At 49.7% G+C, this 20,095-nt stretch overlaps 1 protein-coding gene across 7 annotated transcripts in view; it reads right to left on the reverse strand.

The window, feature by feature from the left end:
* EP300 (E1A binding protein p300) overlaps positions 1–20,095 on the reverse strand; it is a 498,766-nt gene that overhangs the window by 214,595 nt on the left and 264,076 nt on the right. For all 7 annotated transcript variants that reach the window (XM_069231138.1, XM_069231137.1, XM_069231136.1 and 4 more), the window contains one exon: positions 2,607–2,762. In XM_069231138.1, coding sequence (XP_069087239.1) covers positions 2,607–2,762 — 156 coding nt within the window. The remainder of the gene's footprint in view (positions 1–2,606; positions 2,763–20,095) is intronic.

Consider the following 20,095-nt stretch of genomic DNA (forward strand, 5'->3'; position numbering starts at 1 on the left):
GTTTGGGTCCAAGGTAGCCCACCGTTGGGGGTTCAGAGCAACCCCAAAGTTACCACACCAGCAGCTCAGGGCCAGTCAGGTGCAGAGTTCAAAGTGGTGCCCAAAACGGATAGGCTTCAATGGAGAAGGGGGTGCCCCGGTTCCAGTCTGCCAGCAGGTAAGGACCCGCGTTTTCGGAGGGCAGACCAGGGGGGTTTTGTAGGGCACCGGGTTTTCAATGTAAATCAATGGGAGACCAATGGGTCTCTTCAGCGATGCAGGCAGGCAAGGGGGGGGGGGCTCCTCGGGGTAGCCACCACCTGGGCAAGGGAGAGGGCCTCCTGGGGGTCACTCCTGCACTGGAGTTCCGGTCTTTCAGGTCCTGGGGGCTGCGGGTGCAGAGTCTTTACCAGGCGTCGGGATCTGGGAGTCAGGCAGTCGCGGTCAGGGGGAGCCTCGGGATTCCCTCTGCAGGCGTCGCTGTGGGGGCTCAGGGGGGCAACTCTGGCTACTCACGGTCTCGCAGTCGCCGTGGAGTCCTCCCTGAAGTGTTGTTTCTCCACAAGTCGAGCCGGGGCGTCAGGTGCAGTGTAGCAAGTCTCACGCTTCCGGCGGGAGATGTAGTTGTTTTAAAGTTGCAGTCTTGGGTGAACAGGGCCGCTGTCCTCGGGAGTTTCTTCGTCCTTCTAGAGCAGGGCAGTCCTCTGAGGATTCAGAGGTCGCTGGTCCCTGGGGAAAGCGTCGCTGGAGCAGTGTCTTTAGAAGTGGGGAGACAGGCCGGTAGAGCTGGGGCCAAAGCAGTTGGTGTCTCCGTCTTCTCTGCAGTGTTTTTCAGCTTAGCAGTCCTCCTCTTCTTAGGTTGCAGGAATCTGAGTTCCTAGGTTCTGGGGAGCCCTTAAATACTAAATGTAAGGGCGTATTTAGGTCTGGGGGGTTAGTAGCCAATGGCTACTAGCCCTGAGGGTGGGTACACCCTCTTTGTGCCTCCTCCCAAGGGGAGGGGGTCATATTCCTATCCCTATTGGGGGAATCCTCCATCTGCAAGATGGAGGATTTCTAAAAGTCAGAGTCACCTCAGCTCAGGTTGCCTTAGGGGCTGTCCTGACTGGCCAGTGACTCCTCCTTGTTTTTCTCATTATCTCCTACGGCCTTGCCGCCAAAAGTGGGGCCGTGGCTGGAGGGGGTGGGCAACTCCACTAGCTGGAATGCCCTGGGGTGCTGTAACAAAGGGGGTGAGCCTTTGAGGCTCACCGCCAGGTGTTACAGCTCCTGCAAGGGGGAGGTGATAAGCATCTCCACCCAGTACAGGCTTTGTTACTGGCCACAGAGTGACAAAGGCACTCTCCCCGTGTGTCCAGCAACATGTCTTGAGTGTGGCAGGCTGCTAAAACCAGTCAGCCTACACGGGTAGTTGGATAAGGTTTCAGGGGGCACCTCTAAGGTGCCCTCTGGGGTGTATGTTACAACAAAATGTACACAGGAATCAGTGTGCATTTATTGTGCTGAGAAGTTTGATACCAAACTTCCCAGTTTTCAGTGTAGCCATTATGGTGCTGTGGAGTTCGTGTTTGACAGACTCCCAGACCATATACTCTTATGGCTACCCTGCACTTACAATGTCTAAGGTTTTGCTTAGACACTGTAGAGGCACAGTGCTCATGCACTTGTGCCCACACCTATGGTATAGTGCACCCTGCCTTAGGGCTGTAAGGCCTGCTAGAGGGGTGACTTATCTATACTGCATAGGCAGTGTGAGGCTGGCATGGCACCCTGAGGGGAGTGCCATGTCGACTTACTCGTTTTGTCCTCACCAGCACACAGAAGCTGGCAAGCAGTGTGTCTGTGCTGAGTGAGGGGTCCCTAGGGTGGCATAAGACATGCTGCAGCCCTTAGAGACCTTCCCTGGCATCAGGGCGCTTGGTACCAGGGGTACCAGTTACAAGGGACTTACCTGGATGCCAGGGTGTGCCAATTGTGAAAACAAAAGTACAGGTTAGGGAAAGAACACTGGTGCTGGGGCCTGGTTAGCAGGCCTCAGCACACTTTCAAATCAAAACTTAGCATCAGCAAAGGTAAAAAGTCAGGGGGTAACCATGCCAAGGAGGCTTTCAAGTACACGTTCTCTTTTTTCAGTTTACTGGTGCTCATTCGGTGAGGGCTGTGGGTGTTTATTGCCATCTGGCCAGAGAGGAGTTGTTACACAGTAGTATTATGGAACAGATGTATTGACATGGATTCTCTAAACCAGGTGAATAGCACCATAAGTTCGGCTATAGGAGCTAGATTTTGACTGGATCTCTACTCTAGCCGTTGTGACATTTCAAAGATCTAACCTTGGGGTCCCTTCACTCAAACTATAGCAAAGTAAGTAAAAGCATTATAGCTTCCTGGACTCTAATGAGCTGGAAAGGTACTGAATCTTCAGAGAGAGAGTTTATTGCATGCACAGCTGAAGAAGGATGGGGACAAAGTTCAAAAGCTACATCACCAATCTGTTAAAGTATTACACCTTGGTAACAGATGATGATTCATCAAGCCAACAAACCAGCATTCATCAACTTAAATACACTCCCAATGAACAGAGATTAAGTGGAGCAGCAAAGCGGTGGTGCAAACTGACAACTTACCTGTTGTCCTGGTGCTTGGTTGCTTGCCTGTCCCATCTGCATGCTCTGATTGTTCATTCCAGGGGAGGACGATGGGAACTGGTTCTGCTGCAGGAACTGTGGGTGGCCACTAGACTGCCCTACACCAGGCTGTTGCATGCGCTGAGCAAAGCCAATCTGTCCGTATACAGGAAAAGGCAGGAAAAACATTTACATATTCAAAAGTGGGTCAAAGGAGCATAGAATGTACGAGTAAGCACGGAAAGAAATTAACATACTGTCATTCATGGACAGAGACCAACAAACATACAGGTACCAGTTTACAAAGACCAAAAGACATACAGGTTTCTGTGCACACAGACGCACAAACCGACTGGTGTTCAATTACCCATGCTCTGGAACCAACAAGAGTACAGTCACTGTTTCACACAGACACACTGTAAACACCTGTAAGGAAATGCCTCCTTGGCATGGTTGCCCCCTGACTTTTTGCCTTTGCTGATGCTATGTTTACAATTGAAAGTGTGCTGAGGCCTGCTAACCAGGCCCCAGCACCAGTGTTCTTTCCCTAACCTGTACTTTTGTATCCACAATTGGCAGACCCTGGCATCCAGATAAGTCCCTTGTAACTGGTACTTCTAGTACCAAGGGCCCTGATGCCAAGGAAGGTCTCTAAGGGCTGCAGCATGTCTTATGCCACCCTGGAGACCTCTCACTCAGCACAGACACACTGCTTGCCAGCTTGTGTGTGCTAGTGAGGACAAAACGAGTAAGTCGACATGGCACTCCCCTCAGGGTGCCATGCCAGCCTCTCACTGCCTATGCAGTATAGGTAAGACACCCCTCTAGCAGGCCTTACAGCCCTAAGGCAGGGTGCACTATACCATAGGTGAGGGTACCAGTGCATGAGCATGGTACCCCTACAGTGTCTAAACAAAACCTTAGACATTGTAAGTGCAGGGTAGCCATAAGAGTATATGGTCTGGGAGTTTGTCAAACACGAACTCCACAGCACCATAATGGCTACACTGAAAACTGGGAAGTTTGGTATCAAACTTCTCAGCACAATAAATGCACACTGATGCCAGTGTACATTTTATTGTAAAATACACCCCAGAGGGCACCTTAGAGGTGCCCCCTGAAACTTAACCGACTATCTGTGTAGGCTGACTAGTTTTAGCAGCCTGCCACAAACCGAGACATGTTGCTGGCCCCATGGGGAGAGTGCCTTTGTCACTCTGAGGCCAGTAACAAAGCCTGCACTGGGTGGAGATGCTAACACCTCCCCCAGGCAGGAATTGTCACACCTGGCGGTGAGCCTCAAAGGCTCACCTCCTTTGTGCCAACCCAGCAGGACACTCCAGCTAGTGGAGTTGCCCGCCACCTCCGGCCAGGCCCCACTTTTGGCGGCAAGGCCGGAGAAAATAATGAGAAAAACAAGGAGGAGTCACTGGCCAGTCAGGACAGCCCCTAAGGTGTCCTGAGCTGAAGTGACTCTAACTTTTAGAAATCCTCCATCTTGCAGATGGAGGATTCCCCCAATAGGGTTAGGATTGTGACCCCCTCCCCCTGGGAGGAGGCACAAAGAGGGTGTACCCACCCTCAGGGCTAGTAGCCATTGGCTACTAACCCCCCAGACCTAAACACGCCCTTAAATTTAGTATTTAAGGGCTACCCTGAACCCTAGAAAATTAGATTCCTGCAACTACAAGAAGAAGGACTGCCTAGCTGAAAACCCCTGCAGAGGAAGACCAGAAGACGACAACTGCCTTGGCTCCAGAAACTCACCGGCCTGTCTCCTGCCTTCCAAAGATCCTGCTCCAGCGACGCCTTCCAAAGGGACCAGTGACCTCGACATCCTCTGAGGACTGCCCCTGCTTCGAAAAGACAAGAAACTCCCGAGGACCGCGGACCTGCTCCAAGAAAAGCTGCAACTTTGTTTCCAGCAGCTTTAAAGAACCCTGCAAGCTCCCCGCAAGAAGCGTGAGACTTGCAACACTGCACCCGGCGACCCCGACTCGGCTGGTGGCGATCCAACACCTCAGGAGGGACCCCAGGACTACTCTAAGACTGTGAGTACAAAAACCTGTCCCCCCTGAGCCCCCACAGTGCCGCCTGCAGAGGGAATCCCGAGGCTTCCCCTGACCGCGACTCTTTGAATCCTAAGTCCCGACACCTGGGAGAGACCCTGCACCCGCAGCCCCCAGGACCTGAAGGACCGGACTTTCACTGGAGGAGTGACCCCCAGGAGTCCCTCTCCCTTGATCAAGTGGAGGTTTCCCCGAGGAACCCCCCCCTTGCCTGCCTGCAGCGCTGAAGAGATCCCGAGATCTCTCATAGACTAACATTGCGAACCCAACTCTTGTTTCTACACTGCACCCGGCCGCCCCCACGCCGCTGAGGGTGAAATTTCTGTGTGGGCTTGTGTCCCCCCCGGTGCCCTACAAAACCCCCCTGGTCTGCCCTCCGAAGACGCGGGTACTTACCTGCAAGCAGACCGGAACCGGGGCACCCCCTTCTCTCCATTCTAGCCTATGCGTTTTGGGCACCACTTTGAACTCTGCACCTGACCGGCCCTGAGCTGCTGGTGTGGTGACTTTGGGGTTGCTCTGAACCCCCAACGGTGGGCTACCTTGGACCAAGAACTAAGCCCTGTAAGTGTCTTACTTACCTGGTTAACCTAACAAATACTTACCTCCCCTAGGAACTGTGAAAATTGCACTAAGTGTCCACTTTTAAAACAGCTATTTGTGAATAACTTGAAAAGTATACATGCAATTTTGATGATTTGAAGTTCCTAAAGTACTAACCTGCAATACCTTTCGAATGAGATATTACATGTAGAATTTGAACCTGTGGTTCTTAAAATAAACTAAGAAAAGATATTTTTCTATATAAAAACCTATTGGCTGGATTTGTCTCTGAGTGTGTGTACCTCATTTATTGTCTATGTGTATGTACAACAAATGCTTAACACTACTCCTTGGATAAGCCTACTGCTCGACCACACTACCACAAAATAGAGCATTAGTATTATCTCTTTTTGCCACTATCTTACCTCTAAGGGGAACCCTTGGACTCTGTGCATGCTATTCCTTACTTTGAAATAGCACATACAGAGCCAACTTCCTACATTGGTGGATCAGCGGTGGGGTACAAGACTTTGCATTTGCTGGACTACTCAGCCAATACTGATCACACGACAAATTCCGAAATTGTCATTAGAAATTCATTTTTGCAATTTAAAATTTTTCTAAATTCTTAAAAGTCCTGCTAGGGCCTTGTGTGTTAAGTCCCTGTTTAGCATTGTCTTTTAGAGTTTAAAAGTTTGTTAAAAGTTTGAAATTAGATTCTAGAAACAGTTTTAGATTCTTTAAAAAGTCTTCCAACTCTTAGCAAAATAATGTCTGATACAGAGATGAATGTGGTGGAACTCGACACCACACCTTACCTCCATCTTAAGATGAGGGAGCTAAGGTCTCTCTGTAATATCAAAAAAATAACCATTGGCTCCAGACCTACCAAAATTCAGCTCCAGGAGCTGTTGGCAGAGTTTGAAAAAGCCAACCCCTCTGATGATGACCTCACAGAGGAAGAAATTAGTGACTTGGAGGCCAATGTCCCTCCTCCAGTCCTAAATAGGGAGAACAGGACCCCTCAAGTCCTGTCTCCAACTGTGTTAGTCAGAAATAGTGAGTCCCTCACAGGAGGGTCCCACATTTCTGAAATCACTGAGGATGCTCTCAGTGAAGATGACCTCCTGTTAGCCAGGATGGCCAAAAGATTGGCTTTAGAGAGACAGCTCCTAGCCATAGAAAGGGAAAGACAAGAGATGGGCCTAGGACCCATCAATGGTGGCAGCAATATAAATAGGGTCAGAGATTCTCCTGACATGTTAAAAATCCCCAAAGGGATTGTGACCAAATATGAAGATGGTGATGACATCACCAAATGGTTCACAGCTTTTGAGAGGGCTTGTGTAACCAGAAAAGTGAACAGGTCTCACTGGGGTGCTCTCCTTTGGGAAATGTTCACTGGAAAGTGTAGGGATAGACTCCTCACACTCTCTGGAAAAGATGCAGAATCTTATGACCTCATGAAGGGTACCCTGATTGAGGGCTTTGGATTCTCCACTGAGGAGTACAGGATTAGGTTCAGGGGGGCTCAAAAATCCTCGAGCCAGACCTGGGTTGACTTTGTTGACTACTCAGTGAAAACACTAGATGGTTGGATCCAAGGCAGTGGTGTAAGTAATTATGATGGGCTGTACAATTTATTTGTGAAAGAACACCTATTGAGTAATTGTTTCAATGATAAACTGCATCAGCATCTGGTAGACCTAGGACCAATTTCTCCCCAAGAATTGGGAAAGAAGGCGGACCATTGGGTCAAGACAAGGGTGTCCAAGACTTCAACAGGGGGTGACCAAAAGAAAGGGGTCACAAAGACTCCCCAGGGGAAGGGTGATGAGACTCCCCAGGGGAAGGGTGATGAGACAACCAAAACTAAAAATAGTAAAGAGTCTTCTACAGGCCCCCAAAAACCTGCACAGGAGGGTGGGCCCAGAGCCTCTTCACAAAACAATGGGTACAAGGGTAAAAACTTTGATCCCAAAAAGGCCTGGTGTCATAGCTGTAAACAGCATGGACACCAAACTGGAGACAAGGCCTGTCCCAAGAAAGGTTCCACTCCAAACTCCCATCCAGGTAACACTGGTATGGCTAGTCTCCAAGTGGGATCAACAGTGTGCCCAGAGCAAATCAGGGTCCACACTGAAGCTACTCTAGTTTCTGAGGGTGGGGTGGATTTAGCCACACTAGCTGTCTGGCCGCCTAACATGCAAAAATACAGACAGCAACTCTTAATTAATGGGACTAGAATAGAGGGCCTGAGGGATACAGGTGCCAGTGTCACCATGGTGACAGAGAAACTGGTTTCCCCTGGCCAATACCTGACTGGAAAAACTTACACATTCACCAACGCTGACAATCAGAGAAAAGTACATCCCATGGCAATGGTTACTTTAGAATGGGGAGGGGTCAATGGCCTGAAACAGGTGGTGGTCTCCTCAAATATCCCAGTGGACTGTCTGCTTGGAAATGACCTGGAGTCCTCAGCATGGGCTGAGGTAGAACTAAAAACCCATGCAGCAATGCTGGGTATCCCTGAACTGGTGTGTGTGAAAACAAGAGCACAATGCAAGGCACAGGGTGAACAAGTAGAGCTGGAGTCTGGAAGAATGGCCCAGCCTACCAAGAGAACAGGAAAGTCAGTTGGGAAACCAACTACAACACAGCAAAAGAAAGGGAACCTCTCTTCTCAGGAAGAAGTTCTGCCCTCTGAGGGAACTGAGCCTTTGGAGCTTGAACCTTATCAGGTTGAGCTCTTAGGCCCAGGGGGACCCTCAAGGGAGGAGCTGTGTAAGGGACAAGAAACCTGTCCCTCTCTTGAAGGCCTTAGGCAGCAAGCTGCTGAAGAGTCCAAAGGCAAGAAAAATGGAACGCATAGGGTCTATTGGGAAGATGGACTCCTGTACACTGAGGCCAGAGACCCCAAACCTGGTGCCACTAGGAGAGTGGTAGTGCCTCAGCTGTTCAGGAAGTTCATCCTAACATTGGCCCATGACATTCCCCTTGCTGGACATTTGGGACAAACCAAGACTTGGGAGAGGTTAGTCAACCACTTCTACTGGCCCAATATGTCCAACATGGTTAAGGAGTTTTGCCTCTCCTGCCCCACCTGTCAAGCCAGTGGTAAGACAGGTGGGCATCCAAAGGCCCCGCTCATTCCACTTCCAGTGGTGGGGGTTCCCTTTGAAAGAGTGGGTGTGGACATAGTTGGTCCACTAGAACCTCCCACAGCCTCAGGAAATATGTATATCCTGGTAGTAGTGGATCATGCTACCAGGTATCCTGAAGCTATTCCCCTTAGGTCGACTACTGCCCCTGCAGTAGCCAAGGCCCTCATTGGTATCTTTACCAGAGTGGGTTTCCCTAAGGAGGTGGTGTCTGACAGAGGTACCAACTTCATGTCAGCATACCTAAAGCACATGTGGAATGAGTGTGGAGTGACTTATAAATTCACTACACCATACCATCCACAAACTAATGGCTTAGTTGAGAGATTCAACAAGACATTAAAGGGCATGATCATGGGGCTCCCAGAAAAACTCAAAAGGAGATGGGATGTCCTCTTGCCAGGTCTGCTTTTCGCTTACAGAGAGGTGCCACAGAAGGGAGTAGGATTCTCACCCTTTGAACTTCTGTTTGGTCATCCTGTAAGAGGACCACTTGCTCTTGTTAAAGAAGGCTGGGAGAGACCTCTCCATGAGCCTAAGCAAGACATAGTGGACTATGTACTTGGCCTTCGCTCTAGAATGGCAGAGTACATGGAAAAGGCAACCAAAAACCTTGAGGCCAGCCAACAGCTCCAGAAGTTTTGGTATGACCAAAAGGCTGCACTGGTGGAGTTCCAACCAGGGCAGAAAGTCTGGGTTCTGGAGCCTGTGGCTCCCAGGGCACTCCAGGACAAATGGAGTGGCCCTTACCCAGTACTAGAAAGGAAGAGTCAGGTCACCTACCTGGTGGACCTGGGCACAAACAGGAGCCCCAAGAGGGTGATCCATGTGAACCGCCTTAAGCTCTTCCATGACAGGGCTGATGTCAATCTGTTGATGGTAACAGATGAGGATCAGGAGGCAGAGAGTGAACCTCTCCCTGATCTTCTGTCATCAGACCCAAAAGATGGCACAGTAGATGGAGTGATCTACTCAGACACCCTCTCTGGCCAACAGCAAGCTGATTGTAGGAGAGTCCTACAACAGTTTCCTGAACTCTTCTCCTTAACCCCTGGTCAGACACACCTGTGTACCCATGATGTGGACACAGGAGACAGCATGCCTGTCAAGAACAAAATCTTTAGACAATCTGACCATGTTAAAGAAAGCATCAAGGTGGAAGTCCACAAGATGCTGGAATTGGGAGTAATTGAGCGCTCTGACAGCCCCTGGGCTAGCCCAGTGGTCTTAGTCCCCAAACCTCACACCAAAGATGGAAAGAAAGAGATGAGGTTTTGTGTGGACTACAGAGGGCTCAATTCTGTCACCAAGACAGATGCTCATCCAATTCCAAGAGCTGATGAGCTCATAGACAAATTAGGTGCTGCCAAATTCTTAAGTACCTTTGACTTGACAGCAGGGTACTGGCAAATAAAAATGGCACCTGGAGCAAAAGAGAAAACAGCATTCTCCACACCTGATGGGCATTATCAGTTTACTGTTATGCCCTTTGGTTTAAAGAATGCCCCTGCCACCTTCCAAAGGTTGGTGAATCAAGTCCTTGCTGGCTTGGAGTCCTTTAGCACAGCTTATCTTGATGATATTGCTGTCTTTAGCTCCACCTGGCAGGATCACCTGGTCCACCTGAAGAAGGTTTTGAAGGCTCTGCAATCTGCAGGCCTCTCTATCAAGGCATCCAAATGCCAGATAGGGCAGGGAACTGTGGTTTACTTGGGACACCTTGTAGGTGGAGGCCAAGTTCAGCCACTTCAACCCAAGATCCAGACTATTCTGGACTGGGTAGCTCCAAAAACCCAGACTCAAGTCAGGGCATTCCTTGGCTTGACTGGGTATTACAGGAGGTTTGTGAAGGGATATGAATCCATTGTGACAGCCCTCACTGAACTCACCTCCAAGAAAATGCCCAAGAAAGTGAACTGGACTGTGGAATGCCAACAGGCCTTTGACACCCTGAAACAAGCAATGTGCTCAGCACCAGTTCTCAAAGCTCCAGATTATTCTAAGCAGTTCATTGTGCAGACTGATGCCTCTGAACATGGGATAGGGGCAGTTTTGTCCCAAACAAATGATGATGGCCTTGACCAGCCTGTTGCTTTCATTAGCAGGAGGTTACTCCCCAGGGAGCAGCGTTGGAGTGCCATTGAGAGGGAGGCCTTTGCTGTGGTTTGGTCCCTGAAGAAGCTGAGACCATACCTCTTTGGGACTCACTTCCTAGTTCAAACTGACCACAGACCTCTCAAATGGCTGATGCAAATGAAAGGTGAAAATCCTAAACTGTTGAGGTGGTCCATCTCCCTACAGGGAATGGACTTTATAGTGGAACACAGACCTGGGACTGCCCATGCCAATGCAGATGGCCTTTCCAGGTTCTTCCACTTAGAAAATGAAAACTCTCTTGGGAAAGGTTAGTCTCATCCTCTTTCGTTTGGGGGGGGGGTTGTGTAAGGAAATGCCTCCTTGGCATGGTTGCCCCCTGACTTTTTGCCTTTGCTGATGCTATGTTTACAATTGAAAGTGTGCTGAGGCCTGCTAACCAGGCCCCAGCACCAGTGTTCTTTCCCTAACCTGTACTTTTGTATCCACAATTGGCAGACCCTGGCATCCAGATAAGTCCCTTGTAACTGGTACTTCTAGTACCAAGGGCCCTGATGCCAAGGAAGGTCTCTAAGGGCTGCAGCATGTCTTATGCCACCCTGGAGACCTCTCACTCAGCACAGACACACTGCTTGCCAGCTTGTGTGTGCTAGTGAGGACAAAACGAGTAAGTCGACATGGCACTCCCCTCAGGGTGCCATGCCAGCCTCTCACTGCCTATGCAGTATAGGTAAGACACCCCTCTAGCAGGCCTTACAGCCCTAAGGCAGGGTGCACTATACCATAGGTGAGGGTACCAGTGCATGAGCATGGTACCCCTACAGTGTCTAAACAAAACCTTAGACATTGTAAGTGCAGGGTAGCCATAAGAGTATATGGTCTGGGAGTTTGTCAAACACGAACTCCACAGCACCATAATGGCTACACTGAAAACTGGGAAGTTTGGTATCAAACTTCTCAGCACAATAAATGCACACTGATGCCAGTGTACATTTTATTGTAAAATACACCCCAGAGGGCACCTTAGAGGTGCCCCCTGAAACTTAACCGACTATCTGTGTAGGCTGACTAGTTTTAGCAGCCTGCCACAAACCGAGACATGTTGCTGGCCCCATGGGGAGAGTGCCTTTGTCACTCTGAGGCCAGTAACAAAGCCTGCACTGGGTGGAGATGCTAACACCTCCCCCAGGCAGGAATTGTCACACCTGGCGGTGAGCCTCAAAGGCTCACCTCCTTTGTGCCAACCCAGCAGGACACTCCAGCTAGTGGAGTTGCCCGCCCCCTCCGGCCAGGCCCCACTTTTGGCGGCAAGGCCGGAGAAAATAATGAGAAAAACAAGGAGGAGTCACTGGCCAGTCAGGACAGCCCCTAAGGTGTCCTGAGCTGAAGTGACTAACTTTTAGAAATCCTCCATCTTGCAGATGGAGGATTCCCCCAATAGGGTTAGGATTGTGACCCCCTCCCCCTGGGAGGAGGCACAAAGAGGGTGTACCCACCCTCAGGGCTAGTAGCCATTGGCTACTAACCCCCCAGACCTAAACACGCCCTTAAATTTAGTATTTAAGGGCTACCCTGAACCCTAGAAAATTAGATTCCTGCAACTACAAGAAGAAGGACTGCCTAGCTGAAAACCCCTGCAGAGGAAGACCAGAAGACGACAACTGCCTTGGCTCCAGAAACTCACCGGCCTGTCTCCTGCCTTCCAAAGATCCTGCTCCAGCGACGCCTTCCAAAGGGACCAGCGACCTCGACATCCTCTGAGGACTGCCCCTGCTTCGAAAAGACAAGAAACTCCCGAGGACCGCGGACCTGCTCCAAGAAAAGCTGCAACTTTGTTTCCAGCAGCTTTAAAGAACCCTGCAAGCTCCCCGCAAGAAGCGTGAGACTTGCAACACTGCACCCGGCGACCCCGACTCGGCTGGTGGCGATCCAACACCTCAGGAGGGACCCCAGGACTACTCTAAGACTGTGAGTACAAAAACCTGTCCCCCCTGAGCCCTCACAGCGCCGCCTGCAGAGGGAATCCCGAGGCTTCCCCTGACCGTGACTCTTTGAATCCTAAGTCCCGACACCTGGGAGAGACCCTGCACCCGCAGCCCCCAGGACCTGAAGGACCGGACTTTCACTGGAGGAGTGACCCCCAGGAGTCCCTCTCCCTTGATCAAGTGGAGGTTTCCCCGAGGAACCCCCCCCTTGCCTGCCTGCAGCGCTGAAGAGATCCCGAGATCTCTCATAGACTAACATTGCGAACCCGACGCTTGTTTCTACACTGCACCCGGCCGCCCCCACGCCGCTGAGGGTGAAATTTCTGTGTGGGCTTGTGTCCCCCCCGGTGCCCTACAAAACCCCCCTGGTCTGCCCTCCGAAGACGCGGGTACTTACCTGCAAGCAGACCGGAACCGGGGCACCCCCTTCTCTCCATTCTAGCCTATGCGTTTTGGGCACCACTTTGAACTCTGCACCTGACCGGCCCTGAGCTGCTGGTGTGGTGACTTTGGGGTTGCTCTGAACCCCCAACGGTGGGCTACCTTGGACCAAGAACTAAGCCCTGTAAGTGTCTTACTTACCTGGTTAACCTAACAAATACTTACCTCCCCTAGGAACTGTGAAAATTGCACTAAGTGTCCACTTTTAAAACAGCTATTTGTGAATAACTTGAAAAGTATACATGCAATTTTGATGATTTGAAGTTCCTAAAGTACTTACCTGCAATACCTTTCGAATGAGATATTACATGTAGAATTTGAACCTGTGGTTCTTAAAATAAACTAAGAAAAGATATTTTTCTATATAAAAACCTATTGGCTGGATTTGTCACTGAGTGTGTGTACCTCATTTATTGTCTATGTGTATGTACAACAAATGCTTAACACTACTCCTTGGATAAGCCTACTGCTCGACCACACTACCACAAAATAGAGCATTAGTATTATCTCTTTTTGCCACTATCTTACCTCTAAGGGGAACCCTTGGACTCTGTGCATGCTATTCCTTACTTTGAAATAGCACATACAGAGCCAACTTCCTACAACACCCTAGTTCAGAGATATAATAAACCCACTGATGTATAGTCTGTAAAAGCACTGGGAAAAAAAACGAAGTCATTTGTAAGAGTACTTTTGCATCTATAAAAGTGAAAGAAAATAAGTTACTTATCTGTAGGACAAGTTACTTACCTTCAGTAGTACCCTATCTGGTACAGACTATCTAGCTGCACATTCCTTAACTCTGAATTGTCTTTTCATGTCAGACTGGATCCAGAAGATTTTCTTGACAAGCAACCCTTTGCGCCATTAGGTGATGATGATTGGCTCTCTTTTCATCGTCGTCCATGCTGAAATGGTGTTGTGGTTCCTATACAGGCACATTCCAGGCGTGCTGACGACAGTTTCTTTTCACAATTTTTCATGTCACAAGCGCAGAGCCATGAACAACACTGACCACTGGTGTGTCCTAACAAGGGCCCTACAAGGGAAGTCTGTGCCCCTAGAAATAGATTCGAAGTGAGGATATGTGGGTCCGTTAAGAAATCTGCAACTATAGCCTTTTACCTGCAGATTGCTTACCGTTGAATAGATACCCAAGCAATTCTATCACTGAAGGTGGTTCTGCAAACCAATTTCAAATTAGAAAGTCCTGCAGGACTTAATGGGTTAAGTGCCTGTTCCTAGGGACCGGACTGTCCAGGTAGCAGTGTTTGGTAAACGTGTGCAGAGATGCCCATGTTGCTGCCTGACAGATGTCCAAGTCCAGACTACGTGTGCTAACGCAGCGGTCGCACCTTTAGCTTTGATAGAATAAGCCTGCAAACCCTTGGTGAGGGGAGGTTGTTTTTTTGGCCTGTGCGCAACAGATCTTAATGCAGAGTACAACCCATCTGGAGATGGTCCGCTTAAGCACTGCCCAACCTTTCTTCACACCCACATACCCTACATAAAGTTGGTAATCCACCCAGAACATTTTTGTACGATCAAGGTAGAATGCCAATGCTCTCTTTGGGCCTAGGAGGTGTAATCTCTCCTCTTCTTTAGAAGGACGGGGGGAGGGAGAATGTAGAAAAAGTAGGCACGGTGATTGATTGGCCTATATGAAAAGGCGTGACTACGTCTCTCTCTCTCTCTCTCTCTCTCTCTCTCTCTCGGCAGATTTAATTGCCAAAAGAACAGCAGTTTTCAATTGTGAGAAGACTCGAAAGGAGTGCACATCAAAAAGGTCCAAATTCAGACTGACTCGGGCATAATGAATGCGGATGGAGGGAAGAGATGTGTAAGACCTTTGAGGAACCTATGTACAATAGGAGGCTTGAACAAGGAATGTTAATCGGGCAACCTAAAAAATGCAGAAATAGCAGATAAATAGCCTTTAAGTGTGCCCAAAGCAGAGCCCTGCTGAGCAAGGGAAAGAATGAACAGTAGGACCTCAGAAATGGAGCAGAAAGGGGGTCAACAAAGTTGTCTGTGCACCATGGCACAAATTTCTTTCCACAGGTGTATACTGTTTTGGTGGAGAGATGCCTGGCTGCCAAGACTATGTTACAGACTAAGGAAGGAAGGTCAAAAGCTGCCAACTGCAGCTACCCAATCTCCACACAAATAGGTGGAGAGTGGACAGGTCCGGGTGAAAAACCCTGTCCTGCTGCTGCAACAGAAGATCCTCCTGAAGGGGCAGGATGATAAGAGGATTGATGGACATGCTCAACAGCTCGGGATACCAGACTCAGTGCCCAGTAAGCACCCAAAAGGATAAATAGGGCCCTGTCGCTGCTGATATTCAGGAGACCTCTGGGCAGGAGTGGTATGGGCAGAAAGACGTACCTAAGGCCTGAGTTCCACTCAAGACAAAGTGTATCTGAGCGATTGTTGCCTTTCAAACTCCAATGCGCAAAACGTATGACATTGTGCATTTCCAGCAGAGGTGATCAGATCAAGCCAAGAAACTTCCTACTGCTGAATGAGACCCTATGCCACCTCCGGACGGAGACACCATTTGTGATCTGCTAGACATTTTCAGCTGAGTTTGTTGCTCTAAGGGCAGAGAGCCCACCAGATGTTGAACAACCAGGGATATGCCTTGCTGTTCCTGTCAAGTCCAGGCACGCAGAGCCTCCTGATAAAGGGTCCACAACCCTACCCTATCCCACTTGTTGCAGTACCACATGGAGGTGATGTTTTCAACCGACACCTGTACTACCTTACCTGTGAGAGAGGGAAGAAAGGCTTTCAATGCCAGCCGGATCCAGCATGTTGATGTGAAGTCCTGTTTCAGATAGAGACCAGATTCCTCCGATCTAAACCTTTCCCTAATGGCTGCCCCATTCCAGGAGTGACGCATATGTCACTAATGTCAGATCTGGTTGAGGAAGGGAGAGGGATCTGCCACTGACCCAATTGCGGTTCCTTGACCACCACTGCAGATCTTGCAGAGTTTCCCTCCAAGATCTGACCATGTCAGAGAGATTCCCTGATGCTCGGCCCACTGGAACTTCAGGTCCCACTGCAGAGCCTGCACATGCCATCTGGCATGTGTTGTTAACAGGATGCAGGAGGCCATGAGGCCAAGCAGCCTAAGAGTCATTTTCCTTGAAATCCAGGATATAAGCTGAAATATCGTTATCACAGCCTGAATATCCTGGACTCGTCACTCAGGAGGATAAGCCCAAAAGTGCTCTGCGTCTAGAACAGCCCAGATGAAAAGGAGTGTCTGAGAGAAAGTGAAGTGTGTCTTTGGCATGTTTATAGTGAACCCCAGATAATGCAGGAGGTCCACCGTAGCCTGGAGGTCGACCATGACAGTCTGGGGTGAGCAAGCCTTCAGTCAAGAAAGGGAAAGTCTGAAACCCCTGATCTCCGCAGCTGAGCTGCAACCACAGCCATCACTTTGGGGGACACCGAGGGGCGCTGGTAAGGCCAAAGGGGGGCACGGTGAACTGAAAGGGCTTGTGGCCTACCATGAACCCCAAGTAAAGTCTGGCACGCAGGACGAAGATGTGAAAGTAAGTGTTCTACAAATCCAATGTTACTGTAGGAAAGTGCCTCTTTTTGACATAATTACCCCCCATTTTTTCCTGGTATCGGATGTGATTTTGATTGAAAGTTGTAAGGAAATGCCTCCTTGGCATGGTTGCCCCCTGACTTTTTGCCTTTGCTGATGCTATGTTTACAATTGAAAGTGTGCTGAGGCCTGCTAACCAGGCCCCAGCACCAGTGTTCTTTCCCTAACCTGTACTTTTGTATCCACAATTGGCAGACCCTGGCATCCAGATAAGCCCCTTGTAACTGGTACTTCTAGTACCAAGGGCCCTGATGCCAAGGAAGGTCTCTAAGGGCTGCAGCATGTCTTATGCCACCCTGGAGACCTCTCACTCAGCACAGACACACTGCTTGCCAGCTTGTGTGTGCTAGTGAGGACAAAACGAGTAAGTCGACATGGCACTCCCCTCAGGGTGCCATGCCAGCCTCTCACTGCCTATGCAGTATAGGTAAGACACCCCTCTAGCAGGCCTTACAGCCCTAAGGCAGGGTGCACTATACCATAGGTGAGGGTACCAGTGCATGAGCATGGTACCCCTACAGTGTCTAAACAAAACCTTAGACATTGTAAGTGCAGGGTAGCCATAAGAGTATATGGTCTGGGAGTTTGTCAAACACGAACTCCACAGCACCATAATGGCTACACTGAAAACTGGGAAGTTTGGTATCAAACTTCTCAGCACAATAAATGCACACTGATGCCAGTGTGCATTTTATTGTAAAATACACCACAGAGGGCACCTTAGAGGTGCCCCCTGAAACTTAACCGACTATCTGTGTAGGCTGACTAGTTTTAGCAGCCTGCCACAAACCGAGACATGTTGCTGGCCCCATGGGGAGAGTGCCTTTGTCACTCTGAGGCCAGTAACAAAGCCTGCACTGGGTGGAGATGCTAACACCTCTCCCAGGCAGGAATTGTCACACCTGGCGGTGAGCCTCAAAGGCTCACCTCCTTTGTGCCAACCCAGCAGGACACTCCAGCTAGTGGAGTTGCCCGCCCCCTCCGGCCAGGCCCCACTTTTGGCGGCAAGGCCGGAGAAAATAATGAGAAAAACAAGGAGGAGTCACTGGCCAGTCAGGACAGCCCCTAAGGTGTCCTGAGCTGAGGTGACTCTGACTTTTAGAAATCCTCCATCTTGCAGATGGAGGATTCCCCCAATAGGGTTAGGATTGTGACCCCCTCCCCTTGGGAGGAGGCACAAAGAGGGTGTACCCACCCTCAGGGCTAGTAGCCATTGGCTACTAACCCCCCAGACCTAAACACGCCCTTAAATTTAGTATTTAAGGGCTACCCTGAACCCTAGAAAATTAGATTCCTGCAACTACAAGAAGAAGGACTGCCCAGCTGAAAACCCCTGCAGCGGAAGACCAGAAGACGACAACTGCCTTGGCTCCAGAAACTCACCGGCCTGTCTCCTGCCTTCCAAAGATCCTGCTCCAGCGACGCCTTCCAAAGGGACCAGCGACCTCGACATCCTCTGAGGACTGCCCCTGCTTCGAAAAGACAAGAAACTCCCGAGGACAGCGGACCTGCTCCAAGAAAAGCTGCAACTTTGTTTCCAGCAGCTTTAAAGAACCCTGCAAGCTCCCCGCAAGAAGCGTGAGACTTGCCACACTGCACCCGGCGACCCCGACTCGGCTGGTGGCGATCCAACACCTCAGGAGGGACCCCAGGACTACTCTGATACTGTGAGTACCAAAACCTGTCCCCCCTGAGCCCCCACAGCGCCGCCTGCAGAGGGAATCCCGAGGCTTCCCCTGACCGCGACTCTTTGAACCTAAAGTCCCGACGCCTGGGAGAGACCCTGCACCCGCAGCCCCCAGGACCTGAAGGACCGGACATTCACTGGAGAAGTGACCCCCAGGAGTCCCTCTCCCTTGCCCAAGTGGAGGTTTCCCCGAGGAATCCCCCCCTTGCCTGCCTGCAGCGCTGAAGAGATCCCGAGATCTCTCATAGACTAACATTGCGAACCCGACGCTTGTTTCTACACTGCACCCGGCCGCCCCCGCGCCGCTGAGGGTGAAATTTCTGTGTGGGCTTGTGTCCCCCCCGGTGCCCTACAAAACCCCCCTGGTCTGCCCTCCGAAGACGCGGGTACTTACCTGCAAGCAGACCGGAACCGGGGCACCCCCCTTCTCTCCATTCTATCCTATGCGTTTTGGGCACCACTTTGAACTCTGCACCTGACCGGCCCTGAGCTGCTGGTGTGGTGACTTTGGGGTTGCTCTGAACCCCCAACGGTGGGCTACCTTGGACCAAGAACTAAGCCCTGTAAGTGTCTTACTTACCTGGTTAACCTAACAAATACTTACCTCCCCTAGGAACTGTGAAAATTGCACTAAGTGTCCACTTTTAAAACAGCTATTCGTCAATAACTTGAAAAGTATACATGCAATTTTGATGATTTGAAGTTCCTAAAGTACTTACCTGCAATACCTTTCGAATGAGATATTACATGTAGAATTTGAACCTGTGGTTCTTAAAATAAACTAAGAAAAGATATTTTTCTATATAAAAACCTATTGGCTGGATTTGTCTCTGAGTGTGTGTACCTCATTTATTGTCTATGTGTATGTACAACAAATGCTTAACACTACTCCTTGGATAAGCCTACTGCTCGACCACACTACCACAAAATAGAGCATTAGTATTATCTATTTTTACCACTATTTTACCTCTAAGGGGAACCCTTGGACTCTGTGCATGCTATTCCTTACTTTGAAATAGCACATACAGAGCCAACTTCCTACAAAAGTGCACTGGTTCCTGCTACCCAGGTCCATGGTGCCAAATATCTTTCTTAAAACTGCACAGTTGTTTACTAAATTGGCAAACCCTTCAGCACCCTTGCTAAGTCCCTATTAAATGGTATAGGAAAGGATAAGGTTTGTTCCTGGTTGTCTGGCTTTCTCCAGTACCTTGTGTGCATGTTAGTGCCATCTTTTTAGAATAGTTACCCCCACGTTTAGCCTGTCAGTGTTTAGACTGTAGTTCACTGGTTTCCTGCTGACCAGGACCCCAGTGACTGCGCTCTCACCTCTAAATCAGGTTGCTGTCAAACTTTTACAACCACAATTGGCATACTGGTACACTTATGTAAGTACCTTGTAAGGTAATGCCTCCTTGGCATGGTTACCCCCTGACTTTTTGCCTTTTCCTGATGCCAGTTATGATTGAAATTCCACTTGGGTGGAACCTTTACCAGAAGAGCTGCAAGCTGACACAGCTGGGCTCTTGGGTGCACGGGGGCCATCAGGGAGGAGCTCAGTAGAGAACAGACTTGTCCCACACTGGAGAGCTTGAGGCAGCAACCTGCAGCACGAGAGGCAGAGGATGTCAGTGGCACCCATAAGGTGTACTGGGAGAAGTGCCTACTATACATATTTAGGCAGGAGATCCCAAACCAGGTGCCACTAGGAGGTTGGTAATCCCTCTGAAGTTTAGGGAGTTCCTGTTGACCTTGGAACAAGACATTACCTGGGCAGGTCATGTGGGGGCAAAGCAAGATTTGGGACAGGCTTGTCCCTCACTTTCACTGACCCCACATGTCTGAAGACACAAAGGAGTTTTGTCGCTCTTGTGTCACCTG

The sequence above is a fragment of the Pleurodeles waltl genome, chromosome 4_2, assembly GCF_031143425.1.
Source record: "Pleurodeles waltl isolate 20211129_DDA chromosome 4_2, aPleWal1.hap1.20221129, whole genome shotgun sequence".
Lineage (NCBI taxonomy): Eukaryota > Metazoa > Chordata > Amphibia > Caudata > Salamandridae > Pleurodeles > Pleurodeles waltl.